The sequence below is a fragment of the Rhincodon typus genome, chromosome 11 (genome assembly GCF_021869965.1).
Source record: "Rhincodon typus isolate 14 chromosome 11, sRhiTyp1.1, whole genome shotgun sequence".
Classification (NCBI taxonomy): Eukaryota; Metazoa; Chordata; class Chondrichthyes; order Orectolobiformes; family Rhincodontidae; genus Rhincodon; species Rhincodon typus.
The window spans coordinates 15,547,469-15,567,185 of NC_063342.1; the positions used below are offsets into that span (position 1 = coordinate 15,547,469).

General features: G+C 41.5%; 1 protein-coding gene across 1 annotated transcript in view; it reads left to right on the forward strand.

The window, feature by feature from the left end:
• The window catches only part of LOC109910887 (Down syndrome cell adhesion molecule-like), a 490,591-nt gene that overhangs the window by 468,063 nt on the left and 2,811 nt on the right, over nt 1–19,717 (forward strand). Inside the window, exons 29-30 of the mRNA XM_048603034.1 lie at nt 3,278–3,580; nt 8,822–8,824. Of these exons, the coding sequence (XP_048458991.1) occupies nt 3,278–3,580; nt 8,822–8,824 (306 nt within the window). The remainder of the gene's footprint in view (nt 1–3,277; nt 3,581–8,821; nt 8,825–19,717) is intronic.

The window sequence follows — 19,717 nt, forward strand, 5'->3', positions numbered from 1 at the left end:
CCCTTCCTCGGTTCTGAGGAAGGGTCACCAGACCCGAAACGTTAATCCTGATTTCTCTTCACAGATGCTGCCAGACCCGCTGAGCATTTCCAGCAACTTCTGTTTTAGTTCCTGATTTACAGCATCCACAGTCCTTTCGGCTTTTATTTAGCATGGATAGAGGATTGGTTAACTGTCAGAAAGCAAAGATTGTGGATAAATGGGTGTTTTTCTGGTTGGTGATCAGTGGCTAGTGGTGTGCCTCAGGGATCAGTGGTGGGACTGCAATTGTTTACAATTTACATAGCTGATTTGGAGGTGGGGACCAAGTGTAGTGTGTCAAAGTTTGCAGATGGCACAAAGATGAGTGGTACAGCAAAGTCTACAAAGGATACTGAAAGTCTGAAGAGGGATATAGGTAGGTTAAGTGAGTGGACAAGGCTTTGGCAGATGGAGTACAACGTTAGTAAATGTGAGGTCATCCATTTTGGTAGAAATAACAGCAAAATGGACTACTTTTAATTGGTGAAAAATTGCAGTATGCTGCTGTGCAGTGGGACCTGGGTATCCGTGTGCATGAATCACAAAAAAGTTGGCTTGCAGGTGCTGCAGGAGATTAAGAAGACAAATGGAATATTATCCTTCATTTCCAGAAGGATGGAGTTTCAAAATAGGGAGGTTATGCTGCAGCTGTATAAGGTGCTGATGAGGCCACACCTGGAGTACTGAACAGTTTTGGTCTCCTTACTTGAGAAAGGGTGTACTGGCACTGGAGGAAGTACAGAGGAGGTTCACTAGACTGATTCCACAGTTGAGAGGGTTGGTTTATCAGCAGCGATTGAGTAGACTGGGACTATCCTCATTGTAACTTAGAAGAATGAGGGAGGATCTTATCGAAACATATAAAATTATGAAGGGAATAGATAAGATAGAAGCAGGGAGGTTGTTTCCACTGAGGGGGTGAAACTAGAGCTGGGGGCATTGCCTCAAAATAAGGGGGAACACTTAGAACTGAGTTGAAGAGGAACATCTCCATCCAAAAGGTTGTGAATCTATGGAATTCCCTGCCGAGTGAAGCAGTTGAGGCTACCTTGCTGAATGTTTTTAGAGTTTTGAACAGCAAAGGAATTAAGTGTTATGGTGAGTGGAGCTGAGTCCACGAAAAGATCAGCTATGATCTTATTGAATGGCAGAGCAGGCTGATAGCCTATTCCTGCTCCTATTTCTTATGCATATATGCACAAGTCATTACAACTGGCAGGACAAGTGGAGAGAGTGGTTAATAGAGTGTCCTGGGCTTTATTAATAGGGATGTTGAATATGAGAACAAGGAGGTTATGCTGAACTTAAATCATAGGATCCCTACAGTGTAAAAGTAGGCCATTTGGCCCATACTGACCCTCTGAAGAGCATCCCACCCAGCTCCCTACTCTAACCCTGCATTTCCCATGGCTAATCCACCTAGTCTACATATGTCTGGACTGTGGGAAGAAACTGGAACACCCAGAAAAGACAGGCAGAACATGCAAACTCCACATAGTCAGTTACCTAAGGCTGGAATTGAACTCAGATCCCTGGTGCTATAAGGCAGCAGCGCTACTTTTGCAGAGCACTGTGAAAAATCACTTTGAAAGTCCTCCACTGTTCCTCAATTGTCCCACTACATAGTCTTTGCTCCCGATCTACTTTAGCCAATTCCTCACTCATGCCATCGTAGTCCCCCTTGTTTAAGCACAAGACATTGCTTTTGGATTTTACCTTTTCACCCTCCATCTGTATTTTAAAATCAACTATACTGTGATCGCTCTTACCAAGAGGATCCCTAACTGTGAAACCATTAATTATTCCAGTCTTATTACACTGGACCTGATCCAGGATAGCTTGCTCCATTGTAGGTTCCAGTACATACTGTTCGAGGAAACTATCGTGGGTACATTCTATGAACTGCTCCTCAAGGCTGCCCTGACCAACTTGCCTTGACCAATCAATATGCAGGTTAAAATCCCCCATGATAATTGAAGTGCAGTTTTTACATGCATCAAGTATTTCTTTGTTTATTGCCCGTCTTAACGTGATGTTATTATTTGGTGGCTAATAGACTACACCTATCAGTGACATTTTCCTCTTCCTATTTCTAATTTCCCATTGATTCAAGCTTTTTCTCCATAGAACCTATACCATCTCTCATGACTACCCTGATGTCATCCTTAAATGTCAGAACTAAACTACCTCCCATTCCTTCCTGTCTGTCCTTCCAAATAGTCCGACATCCCTGGATATCTAACTCCCAGTCGCGACCATCCTGCAACCCTGTCTCTGTAATGGCCACTAAATCACACCCGTTCACGATGATTTGTGTCGTTAACTCATTTACCTCGTTTCAAATGCTACAAGCATTCAGGTAAGGTGCCCTTATGCCAGTTTTTATAGCTTTTTGAATCCTAACCCCTCTCCCAGAAGAACCTTTGTTTTTAAACATTCTGTCTTTTTCACCTGGTTTCCACTCATGGTAGTGCTACACTGCTCAGCTGCTTCTTGCGTTTTAGTTACTGTATTGATTCTCTTTTTCCTTAAGCCCTCACTCATTCTAGCTAATTCAGAGCCTCTCTGTAGGTTCCCATCCCCCTGTTGAACTAGTTTACAGCCAGTTCTCAATGTTACTGCAAACTCAGGATTCCATACAAGTTAGTTTGTTAACCTGTCCTGCCAATTTCAAAGATTTGTGCACAACCACAAAGACATCTATCTCTTCTGCACTCCCTATAAAATAATATCATTGTCTCATCAACTTGACACAGCTCACCCCAGAACCAAAGCGTCAGGTGCTAGACCCAACACTCCACTAGACCTGATTTCTCCCACACCCATCCTAACCCACAACACTTATCAGCTTGTACCCTGGAAACCTACCCCTCAGCTTATGTCCTGGCCCCCTACCCAGCTGATAGCCTATATACCTGGCACCCTAGACCCTACTTATCTGGCATCCTACCCATGGTCCCCAAACTCACTCCCCAGCTGTCACCCTACCTAGCTGGCATCATTTCCTTCCCCCTACCCATCAGGCACCATACCCATGGCAGGATTCAAACGCAGGTTCCCGGAACGTTATCTGGGTCTCTGGATTGACAGCCCAGCGACGATACCACTAGGCCATTCCTTCCCCTCAGGAATTATGTGAAGATGGAAAAGCAATGTCTAAGAGGGCCCTCAGTCACACACATTCCAACAGAAAACAGCATTCACGCTGTGAAAATTGGAGTTTGATTTTGTACTGAGTTATGTTCTCTCCTGTTAGACAGAGCACGGAGCAGCATGGTCTCAACGGAGAGTGCCTCCTCTACGTATGAGGAGCTGGCACGTGCATACGAACATGCCAAGATGGAGGAGCAGCTGAGGCACGCCAAGTTTACAATTACGGAATGCTTCATATCGGATACATCTTCGGAGCAGCTGACAGCTGGGACCAATGAGTACACAGATAGCCTGACATCCAGCACGCCTTCAGAATCGGGCATCTGCAGGTTTACTGCATCACCGCCGAAACCTCAGGATGCAGGGAGGGTGGCAAACATGGCAGTGCCCAAAGCACATCGACCAGGTATGTCGCACAATGCCTCGGAAGTGTACCTCAACTGTCTCACTATCTGCCCAATGATTGCAAAAGGTTCAACAAAGACAGGCCAGTTAGCTTCAGCTTCAGACTTAGACCAAGTTTAAATGTTAGATTGAGATTTAGAACTTCAATTTCAAATCCAAATCTGGCCGCTCAGTACTGATACCTGATGTCTCGTGGCGTTGAGATCAATGTGGTTCTGATCTTCAGTGAACTATGGATGTACGTGTGGGGTATTCATGATGACCTAGTGAAGTCAATGAGTTTAATCTGCAGAAATCTGATGGAATTTTTTTAGATACCAAGTAGACAACTTTCCCTGGTCAGTAACTGGGTTCATTCAGACTTCAGATTTGAATGATTTTAATCTTCAGATGATCACTTATTGCGCATCACTAGAATACTGCTGTCCACCCACATTCCTCAATCTGACAGCATGAATTGAGAGTGAATGGTGTTTAAACGTATGTAAGCTTCAAACAAATGAAGGGCTCAATACGATCACCAGGTATTAAATAGCTAGCAGATGACCAAGGTCTAATTACCGCGTAGGTTTCTGGGCACCGCCACTTGCCATCAGCAAAGGGAAAGAGAATAGTTTGTTTTTGTTCAACCAATTTTTTCTGATGTTTCCACATTCCTATCGTAAGCTCAGCCAAATAATAGAGTCTGCAAATACGACACTCACCTCAGGCATTCACGTTCTCTGTTGCAAAACTAATAATAGCCCTGTCTGTGGATCAATGTGTCTGAAGCAGTGGCAATGTTTGGCCATAAGGGTGTCATTAATAAGCATGCCATGATATATTTTATGTCTATAAATCTCACTTGCTCAACCTCTTTCAAAACTACTTTTACCCCAGAATACTTTAGTGGTGTTTTTTGTTGGAGTTATTTCCAATCTTATCACTTCACATGGCAGTTACTCAAAACACACAGTGTATCATCGAATTGTACAACACACAAGGAGGCCATTCAGCCTTTGGTGCTTATGCTGTTGTAATTGAATCTAATTCCACTCATTTATGCCAGCTCGCCAAGTCACATAACTTCTCCTCATCTTATCTCTGGCTTTTAATTGTAATTCTGTCAAACATAAGAACATAAAGAATAGGAGCAGGAATAGACTATCTGGCTTGTCGAGCCTGCTCCGCCATTCAGTAAAATCATGGCTGATCGTTTCATCGACTCAGCTCCACTTACCTACCCTCTCACCATAACCCTTAATTACTTTAGTGTTCAAAAACTTATCTATCTTCACCTTAAAGTCATTCAACAAGATAGCCTCAACCGCTTTACTGGGCAGGGAATTCCACAGATTCAGAAACTTTTGGGTGAAGAAGTTCCTCCTCAACTCAGTCCTAAACCTTCTCCCTGCTTCTATCTTACCTATTCCCTTCATAATTGTATATGTTTCTATAAGATCCTCCCTCATTCATCTAAATTCCAATGAGTATAGTCCCAGTCTAGTCAATCTCTCCTCCTAAGCCAACCCTCTCAATTCCAGAATCAACCTAGTGAACCTCGTCTGCACCCCCTCCAGTGCCTGTACATCCTTTCTCAAGTAACGAGACCAAAACTGTACACAGTACTCCAGGAGTGGCCTCACCAGCACCCTATACAGCTGCAGATAACCTCCCTATTTTTAAACCCAATCCCTGTAGCAATGAAGGACAATATTCCATTTACCTTCTTAATTACCTGCTGCACCTGCAAACCTGCATCATCTGGTTACTGACCCCCTGAACAGTGGGAATATTCTCCTTCTATGTACTTTATCAAAACCCCTCAATGTTCAGTTGCAACTTTTGATTTCCTGCTAGGAGATATTTAGAGACAGATTTTTTTTTAACGTAGGAGTGAATTCAATATTAGAAAATTCTTCAGTGTTAATGGGAGAAAAATTCATAGCACAGAACATGCAGCTCCTAATCAATAATGGATGGCACATTATCCCGAGAAAGGCCTGCACCTTGGGAATGGTTGTCATTTAGATGAGGCTTTGAGCTAAAATAACAGAATTATAGAATAGTGAGGCACAAAAGGAGGCTATTTGGCCCATCAAAACTGCACTCACTCTTACAACGAACGATCAATTCAGTTCATTTCCACTTTTCACCTGTCCCTGCAACTCTTTTTCTTCAAGTATTATCCAGTTACCTTTTGAAAATCGCCATAAATTTGTTTCCACCGCCAGTTACAAATTTTATAACCACTTCTTGCATAAAAATGGTTTTCCTCATCCACCTCTAATTCTTCTGGCAATCACTTTGTAGTGTTATTGTCAAACTAGCTCCCAGAATGTGCATCTATAAATGAATGTAACATTTATTAGGGTCCCCTGACGTTTATTAGTGCAAAAGTCCTGTTTTTCATGGATTTGCTCAATTCCTTCTATGGCGTTTGTTGAGTAGTCCATATGCTTCTGAATGAGGAATTTGGTAGGACTTGAGCAATTATTCACCTTTGACTCTCAGTGAAATACTGAGGGAATACTACATTGTTGGAAGGTCCATTCCTTTATTAATTCAAATCCCTGTGGACATGAGCTCAATTATAGAACTGAGACCATAAACCATAAGACATAGGAGCAGAAATAATCCATTCAGCCCACTGATTCTGCTGTGTCATTCAATTAGACCATGGCTGATCAGATAATTTCAACTCCACTTTCCTGCCTTTTCTCTATAACCCTTGATTCCCTTACTGATTAAAAATCTATCTATCTAAGCCTCGAGTAGACTTAATGAACCAGTCTCAATAACCCCTTGTAGTAAAGAATTCCACAGATTCACTACCAGCTAAGAGAAAAAAAATCTTTTTCATCTATCTTAACTGCGTAATCCCTTATTCGAACATTATTTCCTTTGGTCTTAGACTCTCCCACAAGGGAAAAAGGTGTTTCCAAATCTGTTCTGTTAAATCCCATAAGGATCTTAGTTGTTTCAATAAGTTGCCTCTCATTCTTTTATACTCCAATGAATACAGGCCCAACATATTCATAACCTCTCCTCACACCTTGCTACATACCTGGGATCAGCCTAATGAACCATCTTGATACTGCCTCCAATGCCAATATATCTTCTCTTAGAAAGGGAGGCCAAAACTATTCACAGTATTCCAGCTGTAGTCTAACGTGTGCCTTTTCTAGTTGTAGCAAATCTGTTTACTTTTACATTGCATTCCCTCTGAAATAAAGGCCAACATTCCATTTGCATTCTCTGTTACCCACTGCACATGGATGCTAGCTTTTTGTGATTCATGGGTGAGGATTCCCAAATCCCTCTGTTCCTTACCTTTCTGCGGTCTTCCTCCATTTAAATAAAATTGAACTCCTCTGTTCTTCCTGCCAAAGTGCATTACCTACATTTGCCAACATTATATTTCATCTGCTAAGTTTTTGCCCACACATAACTTGCCTACATCCTTCTGCAAAACATTTATGTTATCCTCACCACTTGCTTTCCCACCTCCTTTTGTTAGACTTTTGTTAGACAAGAACTATTAAAGATTTGGGACCAAGACAGGTGACTAGAGTTAAAAAGCAAGTCAACCATCATCTAACTCAATCGTGGAAGTGGCTCAAGTGGGCCGAACAGCCCTCCTCCAGTTCCTGTTCCGGTGGTGTTGATAAGTGTGAAAGCTGTGAACTGACCTCAGGCCAACATTGCTTTCTTAATAAAATCCTCCAAAAACACATTTGTTGATCATTCAACTCATTGTTGCTTGTAACCAAATGACTACAGCATTGTTTATGAAAAAAAAATCACACTTCACTCACATTATCTCAGCATGAGAAGGATTTTCAGAACGGTGGCTCAGTGGTTAGCACTGCTGCCTCATAGCCCCAGGGACCCATGTTCAATTCCACCCCATGGGCCACTGTCTGTGTGGAGTTTGCACATTCTCCCCGTGTCTGCGTGGGTTTCCTCTGGGTACTCTGGTTTCTTCCCACAGTCCAAAGATGTTCAGATTAGTTGGATTGGATTAGTGTTCAGGGATGTTAGGGGGATGGATCTGGGTGGGATGCTCCAAGGGTCAGTGTGGACTGGTTGGGCTGAAGGGCCTGTTTCCAACTGTAGGGATTCTCTGATTTCTGAGACATGATACGATGCTGCATAAATTTCTGTCTTACTTTTCTTCCATTTGTTTCTCAAACCAAGAATGTTATCAATTGCTGGCTTCGTCAGCTATTTTCATTGATATATCAAGGGTGCATCTCAATAGAGACAACCTTAACTCATCTAACAGAGATTTTGGGAAAGATTTGACTGTTAGGCCAGAGGTGGTAGAGGAGTTGAAGAACCAGAATAATTTGATAAGATAACAGTATTTGCTTTTTGAGGAAGTTTGCTTAATTGATGTTGCTGTGTTTAAATACTTGTTCAATAAAGGGAGAAGAAATTTATTGGCCCTGCTAATGCACACACCAGTAATCCCTTCAGGGACCTGGGTCCTCTTCCCTCAAACATTATTTGTCTCTCCATGTCTTCAATCATTTTATGTTAAATTTCAGCAGTCATTACAGTTTTAGGAATATATGATGAAGGACTTCCAATTCCCACTCAGGAATCCACATAAAATGATTTCATTGTAAAAGCATTGATGTTTATTTCATTTCCAACAGATTTTAAAATCTTTGCATTACAGTCAGATTGGCTTTAGAAGGTGTGACTGTTGAGAATATTGACTACACTGATCCAGGACTAATGAGTCCAAAGTCATTTTTTTTTTACTTCTGACTATGAAATTGTCTACATTAGATGAGTTTGAAGAAACCACATAATTGTAATGTTATGACCTAGTTAAGGACCATTAACCTGTAAAGAGAAATCCAAGCATTTTGTTTTAACTGATAGAACAATGCCACAAGACTGCATGTTTTCTCAAAATCAACTTAGTTGTACATAAAACAAAACAACCCAATTAACTTAGCAATATGATGTATAACTATATATTTTACACTCAGGTTTATCAGTTACTCTCCCCAAGGATTTCCCTGTAAAACACATCAATCTAAAAATTAATTAATTCTGCCACCTATAAATAAGTCTCAACTTTCTGGAGAATATTCCTCACCACCACCTTCAGTCAGTTCAATTTGTACCACTCAATATCAAGAAAGAGCTGTAGGCACAAGACGTTGTAAAGTCTATGGGCCCTGACAACATTCCAGCAATAACATTGAAGACTTGTGCTCCAGATGTAGCTGTTACCTGAGCCAAGCTGGTGCAGTACACTTATGACACTGGTATCTATCTGACAACCAATTGAGAGAGGAGGTGGGACTGTTTTAACATGAAAAATGAACCTTCTGACAATGCAGTGTCCCTCAATATTGCAAGAGTACAAGCCAAGGTTTTATATTCCAGAATCTAGGTAGGGACACGGGTCAAAAATATTCAGACCCTGAGGTTTGAATGCAATTAATTGAGCCCTGGCGGCCATCTTGTAACTCTTGTCATCCATCTGCCTCACAATCTATTTGAAAATTACCCAGGTATGCCCTGTCCACAAAAAGCAGGACAAATCCAACCCAGGCAGTCTACGCTCAATCATTTTGTCGTAAATAGATGGAAGGGGTCATTGACAGAGCCGTCAGGTGGCAGTTGCAAAGAAATAACCTATTCACTGACACTCTGTTTGGGTTCTGCCAGGACCATGCAGCTTCTGACCTCACTGTAGCCTTGATCCAAACATGGACAAGTGAGCTGAACCCCAGGAATAGGTGAATTTGACTGATTTTGAGATCAAGGGCCTGTTTAAAAGAGTAAGGCATCAAGGAAACGGCAAAATTGGAGTGAATGGGAATTGGAGAAATCTCTTCACTGCTTGGAGTCATACCCAGTACACAGCAAGACACCACCATCTCAAGGGCAATAAATACTGGCTTAGCCAACAGTGCCCACATCCCATGAATGAATGATATTTTCAGAAGTAAAGTGTACATTTATTTTCTGTTGACTTTAAATGCCTTAATCCCTTGTCTGGTTAATTTTCAATACTTCTAAGCTAAACTGTTTATTACTTTCTTTGGCACAAGATTCTGTCGTGGACCATGATAGATTCTTGCACTAGTTTCCAACTCGACATTCTTCTAGTTGCTGTGTCCGAAGAGATTCAAGTTAATATTGAGCTTCAACCACATTCCACACGAAGAATGATGAAATTGGTTTTTTTGCTCTGTTGACAGTGCAGATCTAGCTAACTATCATTTATTTTAGCTATCTTCTCACAGTGTGTCACAAACCGCACCAGGTCCAAACTGTAACTCGTTTTCCCAACAAATACCCCGATAAATTGAAGGTGAAAAGCATCACTAAACTCCAACCATCTCCATGGTAATGTTGCCTGTTCTGGGATGTTCTCAAACCACCTATAGCCTAATTATCCCTCATTTACAATTTCTTCTTTGATTTTATGAAGTAAATTGGTTTCATAATCTTTCATGTTTTAGTGATTGCTTTTAGACTAATTCATCTCTAGCTCCCAAAACAAAACATATCTCCAGACTTCACTAATTGCAAGGATTATAAACATCATGTCTCCAAATTAGTAAGGTGGTTTATGATCTTACCTTTTCAGCTTTTAATGTCTTACGTCAACATGGTCCCAATGCGTTAAATGTAATGGACCCCAAACTGGCTTTAGTTGCATTTTACCTTATTTACTATAGTTAAGACTTTAATTCCCAAGTAAAAATCATAACTTAAAACACATGAACCATAAGCTAGGTATTTGCAACAGTGGCACAATACAGCTCACAGTTCATCCCTTGATTAACAGCCATAGATTGTGAGGCAGATGGATGAAAAAAGTTACAAGATGGCCACCATGGCTCAATTAATTGCATTCATACCTCAGGGTCTGAATATTTTTGACCCACATTCCCACCCAGATTCTTGAATATAAAATCTTGGCTTGTACTCTCATGCAATATTGAGGGACACCGCATTGTCAGAAGGTTCATTTTTCATTTGGGATGTTAAAACAGTGCCATCTCCTCTCTCAATTGGTGCAAAAGATCTCAGTACTGTTTTGAAGTCGCCTATTGAGGTTCTCAGATTATCTGGTCACCAGCAGATTGCTGCTTACAAATTGGCCACCCGTTTCTGACTTCACAACAATGACAGCACTTCAGGCCCAATTTTCTTGTCCTTAAGATGCTTTCACTGATCTTGAGTTTGCAAATCCTATGTAATTGCAATTACTCCTTTTGTTAAGGGAAGTATCATCTTGGGTTTTTCTGAGATTGGCAAAATACATCTTTGTTCTGCATTCAGCCCGCAGTAAATATGATGGAGACAGTAACATTGACTAAGAAGTGGAAAATGTAGCACTGGTATCTTTAGCTTAAAAAGTCAAAAACTCATTGCTAAATATCAGAGAAACTGCAATGCATGTTTCTCTCTCCCTGTCCATGTCTGTCTCACACTTTGTCTCCTATTTATTGCAGAAACTAACTCTGATTCCAGGGGTTCAGTATACCAAAGACACATAAACCATCATTAGACCATTGTTTCTTGGTTCTCATATGCCTACAAAAGCAAGATGGAGGTCAGTCTGATCAACTCTTCCCACAGTGCTGTACATGGTATGGCACTGAAGGCTGGATATAATGCAGAATTGCCTTGCCCATTTGTTTTTTTCAGTTCTGAAATGAACTGCATCTTGCCTTTCTCCCTCTAGCCATCATTTTCCTCAAAATGAAAACTCAAAATGAATCCATATAATTCAAGCTCATTACTTCAATAAATCAGCAAGCCCCCAGGAGGACTGAAATTTTAAAATTCTGAATATGCCAGAGGCCCTGTAATTTCAGTCTTTTGCAGTCAATCCTCTCTCATACTCACAAATCTCCTAATCTATCCTGTACCAGGAATAGATTGACTCGACCTGGTGTTGTCAGGTTTTGAAGATTCACTGAAAAAAAACCCAAAAGAACTGCAGATGCCGGAAGATTCCAAAAAAGGGTCACTGGACACAAACCGCTAACTCTGATTTCTCTCCACAAATGCTGCCAGACCTGCTGAGCTTTTCCAACAATTTCTGTTTTCGGTTTTGATTCTGTTTAAGGACTTATGTTGTGTTTTACTTGCTTGAGCAGTGATTGGTTTGCAACCACGTAAATGTCTAAAATCTGGGATTCAAACTTGCAGAAAAACAATCATAAAGCTATTATTTATTAACAAGCTGAGACCCAGTTATTCAGAACATCCTCCACCTTTCAAAATATGTGGCCGGAATTAGAAAGGAGAGAATGTAATAACATAACGAAGCTGGTCAAGCATCAGAAAGATCTTCATTCCTCTAATATTAACCATTAACTCTTACCTCTACCATCTGAAAAAAAAGCTCATTATTAATAGAGAGAAAGCAGAGTTTATGTTTTGAAGTCCAGTGACTGAAGATGAGTCATTGGACTCAAAATATTAACTCTGCTTTCTGTCCAAAGATAGTTCCAGACCTGCTGAGTTTCTCCAGCCATTTCTGTTTTCATAGAAAGAATAGAATCCCTACAGTGTGGAAACAGGCCCTTTGGCCCAACAAGTCCACACTGACCCTCATAGCATCCCACCCAAACCCATCCCCCTAATCCACTCAACCCTGAACACTGTGGGCAGTTTAGCATGGCCAACCCACCTAACCTGCACATCTTTGGACTGTGGGAGGAAACTGGAGTACCTGGAAGAAATTCACACAGACACTGGGAGAATGTGCAAACTCCACACAGACAGTTGCCGAGAGTGGAATTGAACCTGGCTCCCTGGCACTGTGAGGCAGTAGTGCTAACCACTGAGCCACTGTGCTGCCCCATTTTAAATTTTGTTTCAAATGTTTCAAATTTTCAGCATCACCGGTTCTTTGTTTTATTATGGTTTATTATTAACACTAGTCAGTCCATTCAACCTCCAATCTTCTATTTAAACTTTTCATCTAATTGTACTTTTTCCTTTATATTTTACTTTTTCAATATACCTATATGCCCTACATGATATATATTATACACACACACACACACACACACACACACACACACACACACGTATATATCCTTCAATATGTGTTATATATTTAGTTACGTATCCTAATATTCATCTGTCAAATATAAAATGTTAAAAGCTGTTATAAAAGAAGTCATAGTATGGTATTTAGATAAGTTCAAGGTAGTTATGCATAGTCAACATGGTTTTATGAAAAGAAAATCATGTTTGACCAATCTGTTGGAGTTCTTTGAAAAGTTAACAGATTAACACAAGAACCAGTGCATGTATTGTACTTAGATTTCCAAAAGGCATTTGGTGAGATACCACATTACAGGTTTTTGGGAGAGGTCAGACAGGCTGGGACTTTATCCCCAAAGTGTCGGACGCTGAGGGACTGACCTTATAGAGGTTTATAAAATCATGAGAGGTGTGGATAAGATGAATAGCCAAGGTCGTTTTCCAAGGGAGGGAAGTGCAAAACCAGAGGGCATAGGTTTAATGTGAGAGGGGAAAGATTTAAAAGGGACCTGAGGGGCAACATTTTCACACAGGGTCTTGCGAGTGTGGAATGAGCTGCCAGAGAAAGTGGTAGAGGCAGGTACAATTATAACATTTAAAAGATATTTGGAGAGGATTATGGATAGGAAAGATTTAGAGGGATATGGGCCAAACACTGACAAATGGGACTAGTTAAATTTGGGAATCCTGGTCTGCATGGACGAGTTGGGCCAAAGGATCTGTTTCCATGTTGTATGACTCTACAAACTAAACCTCATGGTGTAGGGGCTAATATATTGCCATGGATAGAAAGTTGACTCACTAAGTTGTGAAGGTAACATAGATATAAATCAGATATACCGGATATATATCATTTAGGTGACAAGGCAGTGTATAGTGCGTGAAAATATGATATTGCCCATTTTGGCAGAAAAAAGATATAAAAGAAGCTTGTTATCTAATTGGTGAGAAATTGCAGTGCTCTGAGGTGCAGAGGGCTCTCGGTGCCATCATGCATGAATTGCATAAGGTTAGTATGCAGCTACAGAAACTAATTAGGAAATCTGATAGATGGTTATTTATTACAAAGGGAAGTGACTACAGAAGTAGGGAGATTATACTTGAGCTACACAGGAACCAAAGAGACCACTTCTGGAGTACTATGTACATTATTGGTCATCTCACTTAAGGAAGGATGTAAATGAATTGTAGGCAGCCCAGAGACAGAGTAATACCTGAAATGAGAAGGTTGAGGAAAGATTGGACGGGTTAGGCTTGTATTTGCTGGAGTTCAGAGGAGTGAGGGGTGACTTGATTGAAACGTACAAGATCTTGAGGCATCTTGGCAAGCTAAATGTGGCGAGGGATCTTTCTTCTTATGGGAGAATCTAGAACTAGGGGTCATTGTTTAAAGATCACCCATTTAAAACAGAGAACAGGCAACTGCTTTTCTCATTGAAGACCATCAGTCTTTGGAATTCTCTTCCTGAAAAGGTGATGGAGGAAGACTTCTTGTATATTTTTAAGGCAGAGGTAGATAAACGCTTGTCAAGCGAGAGGATGAAAGATTACTGGTGGTAGGCAGGATTGTGGATTTGAGGTTGCGATCAGATTAGCCATGGCATTATTGAATAATGCAATAGGCACAAGGGGCTGAATGGCCTCCTGCTGTTGATTTTCATGCTAACAAGTGTACCATTCCATCTATTCTAAGCATAATGCTGGGTTTCTGTCTGACTCCATTCCTATTCCCTGCATTGTCATTTCATCTTACGTAAAGATTTCTTCCTCTACACCCACATGGCTACTTCTACTGGACTTCCATCCATGTTTACTCTTACTTTCAGATATGTGTTATCTCGGAAATATATCCAAAAACACAGTGTCAAGTTTGGACATGCAATATCAATATTTGTTTCTTCCGCTGCACTCTCAATTCTCTGGCTGCTTTATTGTTCAATATGAGATTGTAGATCAGGCAAAATGCCTTCAACTAAGTAAGATAAAAGTCAATGCCACAACCTGTAAGTAGTGAATTTATTATTCATATCTTGGCCAGCACCAGGTCTAATTTCTTCAATAGTCTCTGAAACTCATCCTTCTCAACCTCCAATTCCAAACTCTAGGATTTCATTTACTTTCACCAGCTGAGCTAACTCAGGATTTTGCTAACTTTCTGTGGCTCAACACCCTCCAAAACAGTGACTTCAGAGCTCTCATTATCATCATGCACAACCTTGGTCCATCAATCTCTGAGGCATCCTTCACCTATAGGATCAGGAAGCCTGGGTGGTCCTGGCCCTTCCCAAACCTGGGATAGCTGAAGTTAACCAAATCAGTGCTAACTGACTAAGACTGTCTGTCTAAACTAAGAATCCAACTGTTCTAGTTGGCTTTAAAAGTTAATTGTTTCACAAGATGTGATCATTATTGGCTCAGCCTGCATTTATTGTCTATTCTTAATTGGCCTTGAGAAGATGGCGGTGAGCTGCCTTCTTGAACCACTGCATTGTCTGTAGTGTAGATATGTCCACAGTGCTCTTAAGAAGGGACTTCCAGGAGTCTGACACAGTTTTTATTGACCTTCCCTAATCAACCATGAGAAAGTAGCGATGATCTACCTTCTTGAACTGCTGCAGTCCATGTGGCAGAGGTACACTCAAAATGCGGTTAGGAGGGGAGGTCCAGGATTTTGACCCAGTGACAGAATGTGTGGCTTGACCTTGTAGCTGATAGTGTTCCCATGTATCTGCTGTTCTTGCCCTTCTGGTTGGCAGAGATCGGTTTGGAACATGCTATGGAAGGAGCCTTCAGGCATTGCTGTTTGTATCTTATAGATAGTACACACTGCTGATCAAGGTGGTGGATGGGCTGCTGGTCAAGCTTTTTTGGAAGCTGTTGATTCGATTTGATTTATTGTAGTCACATGTACCTAAGTAAAGTGAAAAGCTTTGTTTTGCGAGCAGTACAGGTAGATCATAGCAATCAAGAACATACAGATCATAGGGTGCTTAGACAGAGTGAGGCACACAGGGATATGACTGCTCAGGAGGTGCACAAAGCAAAATCAGTATTGTTTGAAGTTAGAGAGGTCCATTCAGCGGTCTAATGATAGGAAGGAAGAAGCTGTTCTTGAACCTGTTGGTGCATGGGAGGTTATTTTTGAAGCTGTTGGTGCATGAAAAGTTGTTCTTGAGCCTGTTGGTGCGTGATAAGCTGTTCTTGAAGCTGTTGGTGTGTAAGAAACTGGTCTTGAACTTCTTGGATGTTATGGAGCTGCACAAATGGTAATGGTGGAATGGGGTTATGGACGTTGATGGTAATGGTAGAATGGGGATATTCTTGGCAATGAGGTTGAAGATTATGTTGGGGTACAATTCTACTCCTGCTAATGGCTTACAGTACCTCATGACTTAAGTTGCTAGATCTGTTTGAAATCTATCAATTTAGCATCATGGTGGAGCCACACAACATAATGGTGGGTATTCTTAATGTGAAGCAATATGGGTAATCAGCAGAAAGCTTCCTTGTCCATGTTTGACCTGGTGCCATGAGACTTAATGGAGTCCATGGTCAATGTTGAGGGTTGACAGGGCAACTCCTTCATGACTGCAAAGCCCTGTACTCTGTCCATCCTGTCAGCGGAAACTGAAAAACCCAGGGATGGTGATGGTGTTGTCTGCGGCATTGTCTACAAGTTGAGTGTTCACTGAGTATGACTGTGTCAGGCTATTGCGTGACTAGTCTGTGAGCCAATTTACCCAATTTTGGGACTGGACACATTTCATCCACCACCCCTTCCACTCCAGATACTAGTAAGGAGGACTGTGCAATTTTTTGAGACCTTTTTATGGATTGATATAACTGATTCTAGTCGCCAATTTCAGAGGGCAATTAAGAGCCAACCACATTGCTGTGGGTCTGGAATCATATGTAGGCCAGACCAGGTGAGGATAGCAGTTTTCCTTCACTAAAGGACATTCATGAACAAGGTGGGTATTTTATGACACTGATCAATGGTTTCATGGTCACAAACAAAAACAGAAATTGCTGGAAAAGCTCAGCAGGTCTGGCAGCATCTGTGAAGGAGAAAACAGAGTTAACGTTTCGGGTCCAGTGACCCTTCCTCAGAACTGATGGTGGCTGGAAAGATCTCACTTTATATGCAGAAAATGGGGTGGGGGGTGGGATAGGGAGTACACAATAGGATAGAGCCTAAAGAGAGAGAAGAACATTTGGACAGACAAAGGAGTTGATAACGATCAGGCTGGGAGGGTGAATAGTTGTTAATGGGGACTATTAGTGACTAACAACAGGGGGTGTGTAATGACAGGCTATGTGGTAACAAGACCTGGTGTGTGGGGTAGGGGGCTGGGACATGGGAGAGTTTAGGCCCTAAAATTATTGAACTCGATATTGGGTCCGGAGGGCTGCAGGGTCCCCAAGTAGAAAATGAGGTGTTGTTCTTCCAGCTTGCGCTGAGCTTCACTGGAACACAGCAGTAAGCCTTAGAGAGAGATGTTGGCCAGGGAAAAGGGTGGTGCGTTAAAGTGGCAGGCAACAGGTAGCCCAAGATCTTTTTTGCGAGCAGAATGTAGGTGTTCTGCGAAGTGGTCACCCCGTCTATGCTTCGTTTCCCCAGTGTAGAAGAGACCACACTGTGAGCAGTGAATGCAGTAGACTAGATTCTGGGAAGTGCAGGGGAAGTGTTGCTTCACCTGGAAGGTATTATTGGGCCCTTGGATACTGGGGAGGGAGGAGGTAAATGGACAGGTGTTGCACCTTCGCCGGTTACAGGGGAAGGAGCCGTAGGTGGGAAGGTGTTGAGGATGAAGGAAGAGTGGACCACGGTGTCCCAAAGGGGATGGTCCCTGCGGAAGGTGAACAAGGGAAGGGAGGCGAATATGTGTCTGGTGGTGGCATCACGCTGGAGGTGGCAGAAATGGCATCCGATGATTTTCTGGATGTGGATGCTGGTGGGATGGTAGGTAATGGTTTCATGGTCATCATTTGACTTTAATTCCAGATATTTTTAAATTCAAATTTTCACTGATTGGCATGCTGGGATTCGAACAAAAGTCCTCTCTGGAATCCTAGCTCTGCATCAATATCCATTTTGCCATCACCTCCCAAAGAGCAAAACAAAGAGAACATTATCTTAGAATTTGAACTAGTGCTTTCAGGCACAAATCTGGAAATGTTCTTTTACACAGAAAGTTTTGAAAACCTGAAATTGCCCCCCACAGAAGACTGTACATGCTCAGCATGTTAGAGCTTTCAGGACAGAGATTGATCGATTTTTGAGAGATACAGGATGTGGAATTTGTATGGTTAAGGAGAGTTGAGGGGCAAATTAACAGTGATTTGACTGAATGGCAAACAGGTTCAAGTTACTGAATTCCTTTCTCTTGAGAAAAATCTAAGCATCTCATCACAATCCTGATTGAGGTTCGCAATTCATTTTGGTTTCAGATGGGATATCTCAAAATAATAAACTCCCAGGCCTAGATGGATGTAGTGGCTCCCCTCTTTTATTCTCCTGCCCCCTTCATGGGATTACAACAAGTTTAATTTAGAAAGGATACCTTCCCTTGAAGATACGTTCCTCCTAGACCCATATGAAGGAACCAAAACAATCAGGTTTTCTTCAGTCAACAAAAGCTGTTTATTAAACTCAAGAAGAAAAAATAAATCAACACACATGGTCACAGATTAGAAATGAGAAGTGAGTCTAAAACTAGATAAAAGTTAAAAGATTTACAGTTCAGTCCCTGCGTTGTTTGTGAAGAGTGGATAGTGGAATGTTGATAGTTAAGCAGTCGATTTTTGAATTTTTGACTTTGCAGATTTGTTAAAATTCTTTTGGCCTGCTTCCTTTCAACAGTGGCTGGCCAGCAGCACATTAAAGCGAACGAGTTCTTCTTTTGTCCTATTCTTTTTAACTGGTCTGCTGGATAGTTGGCTTTTAGCACTCAGAGCAATAGAGTCCTTTACCTACAATGCAAGGGTGGTTATTGGATTGTTCTTCAACTGTGACCTTCACTGCACTGTAGCACCCAAACCCGGGCTACTACACACAGTTAGCCCAACCCCCTGGCACACACAAGCACCTGAGATTATGAGCACAACTTCTCCAGCTATCCACATACTCGCTTTTAATCCCTGTTCTTGTGTCGAAAGGGGAAGGCACAAAACATATCTCTTGTCCAGGCTGCTGCCATTTCTGCAATCATGTTCACAGATTGAGATAATTCACAGGAGACTCCAGTTCCATTTGTTGCACATTTCTCCCAGATATCCCAACACCTCAGCACTAGGATAGAGATCCAGGTACCAGATATCCTGACATTCCAATACTTAGATCCCGATCTATGTGCCAGATATCCTGATATCCCATCACTAGGATACAGACCTCTGTCCCAGAAATCCCAATATCCCAAAACTGGGATACAGATCTGTGTCCCTGAAATACCAACATCCCAAAACTGGGATACAGATCTAGAAGGTCCAATGGTAACGCTCTATAATAAAGGATTTCTTTTGAGAAAACTCTGTAGATAAGTGTTTAAGAATGATAGATCTTGCTTGGAGAGTGTCCTTTACCTTTAATGTAGAAGCAGCCAGCAAACAACTGGTCTTTTTACTCTTTTGGAAACAGGACACTGTGCTAATTATCCACACCAGATTGATGCTGAAAGGTTTCTGAAATGTTTGTGTTCATTTCACTAGAAAGTATCATGTTGGGACATTGGTGGGTGGGAGCGAGAATGGGATCTTCAGCACCGGTGAAAAATACATGAGGTGGATTGTATTCAGATACTTTGTGGACAGTTAGCTGCTTTTAATTGCTAATATCATTCCTTCATCTTTTATTCAGACATTTTCCGAGTTGAAATGTTGGAACTGTGAAGTGATGTGCATCTCGCTTTTATTATGCCTTCAGCAAATGTTATTTTACTTGCTTAATTGCGCACAGCATGTGGTTAGGAGTGATAAGCTTGCTGCTTTGTAGCCCTCTATGGCAAACCGTTAGTATGAACATCCACACCAATCGTTCTATAACTAAAAGTATTGAGGTGTTGGTGCAATGTGATCACAGGATAGGGGAAACAGGGAGAGATGGACAAGGAGGCCAGAA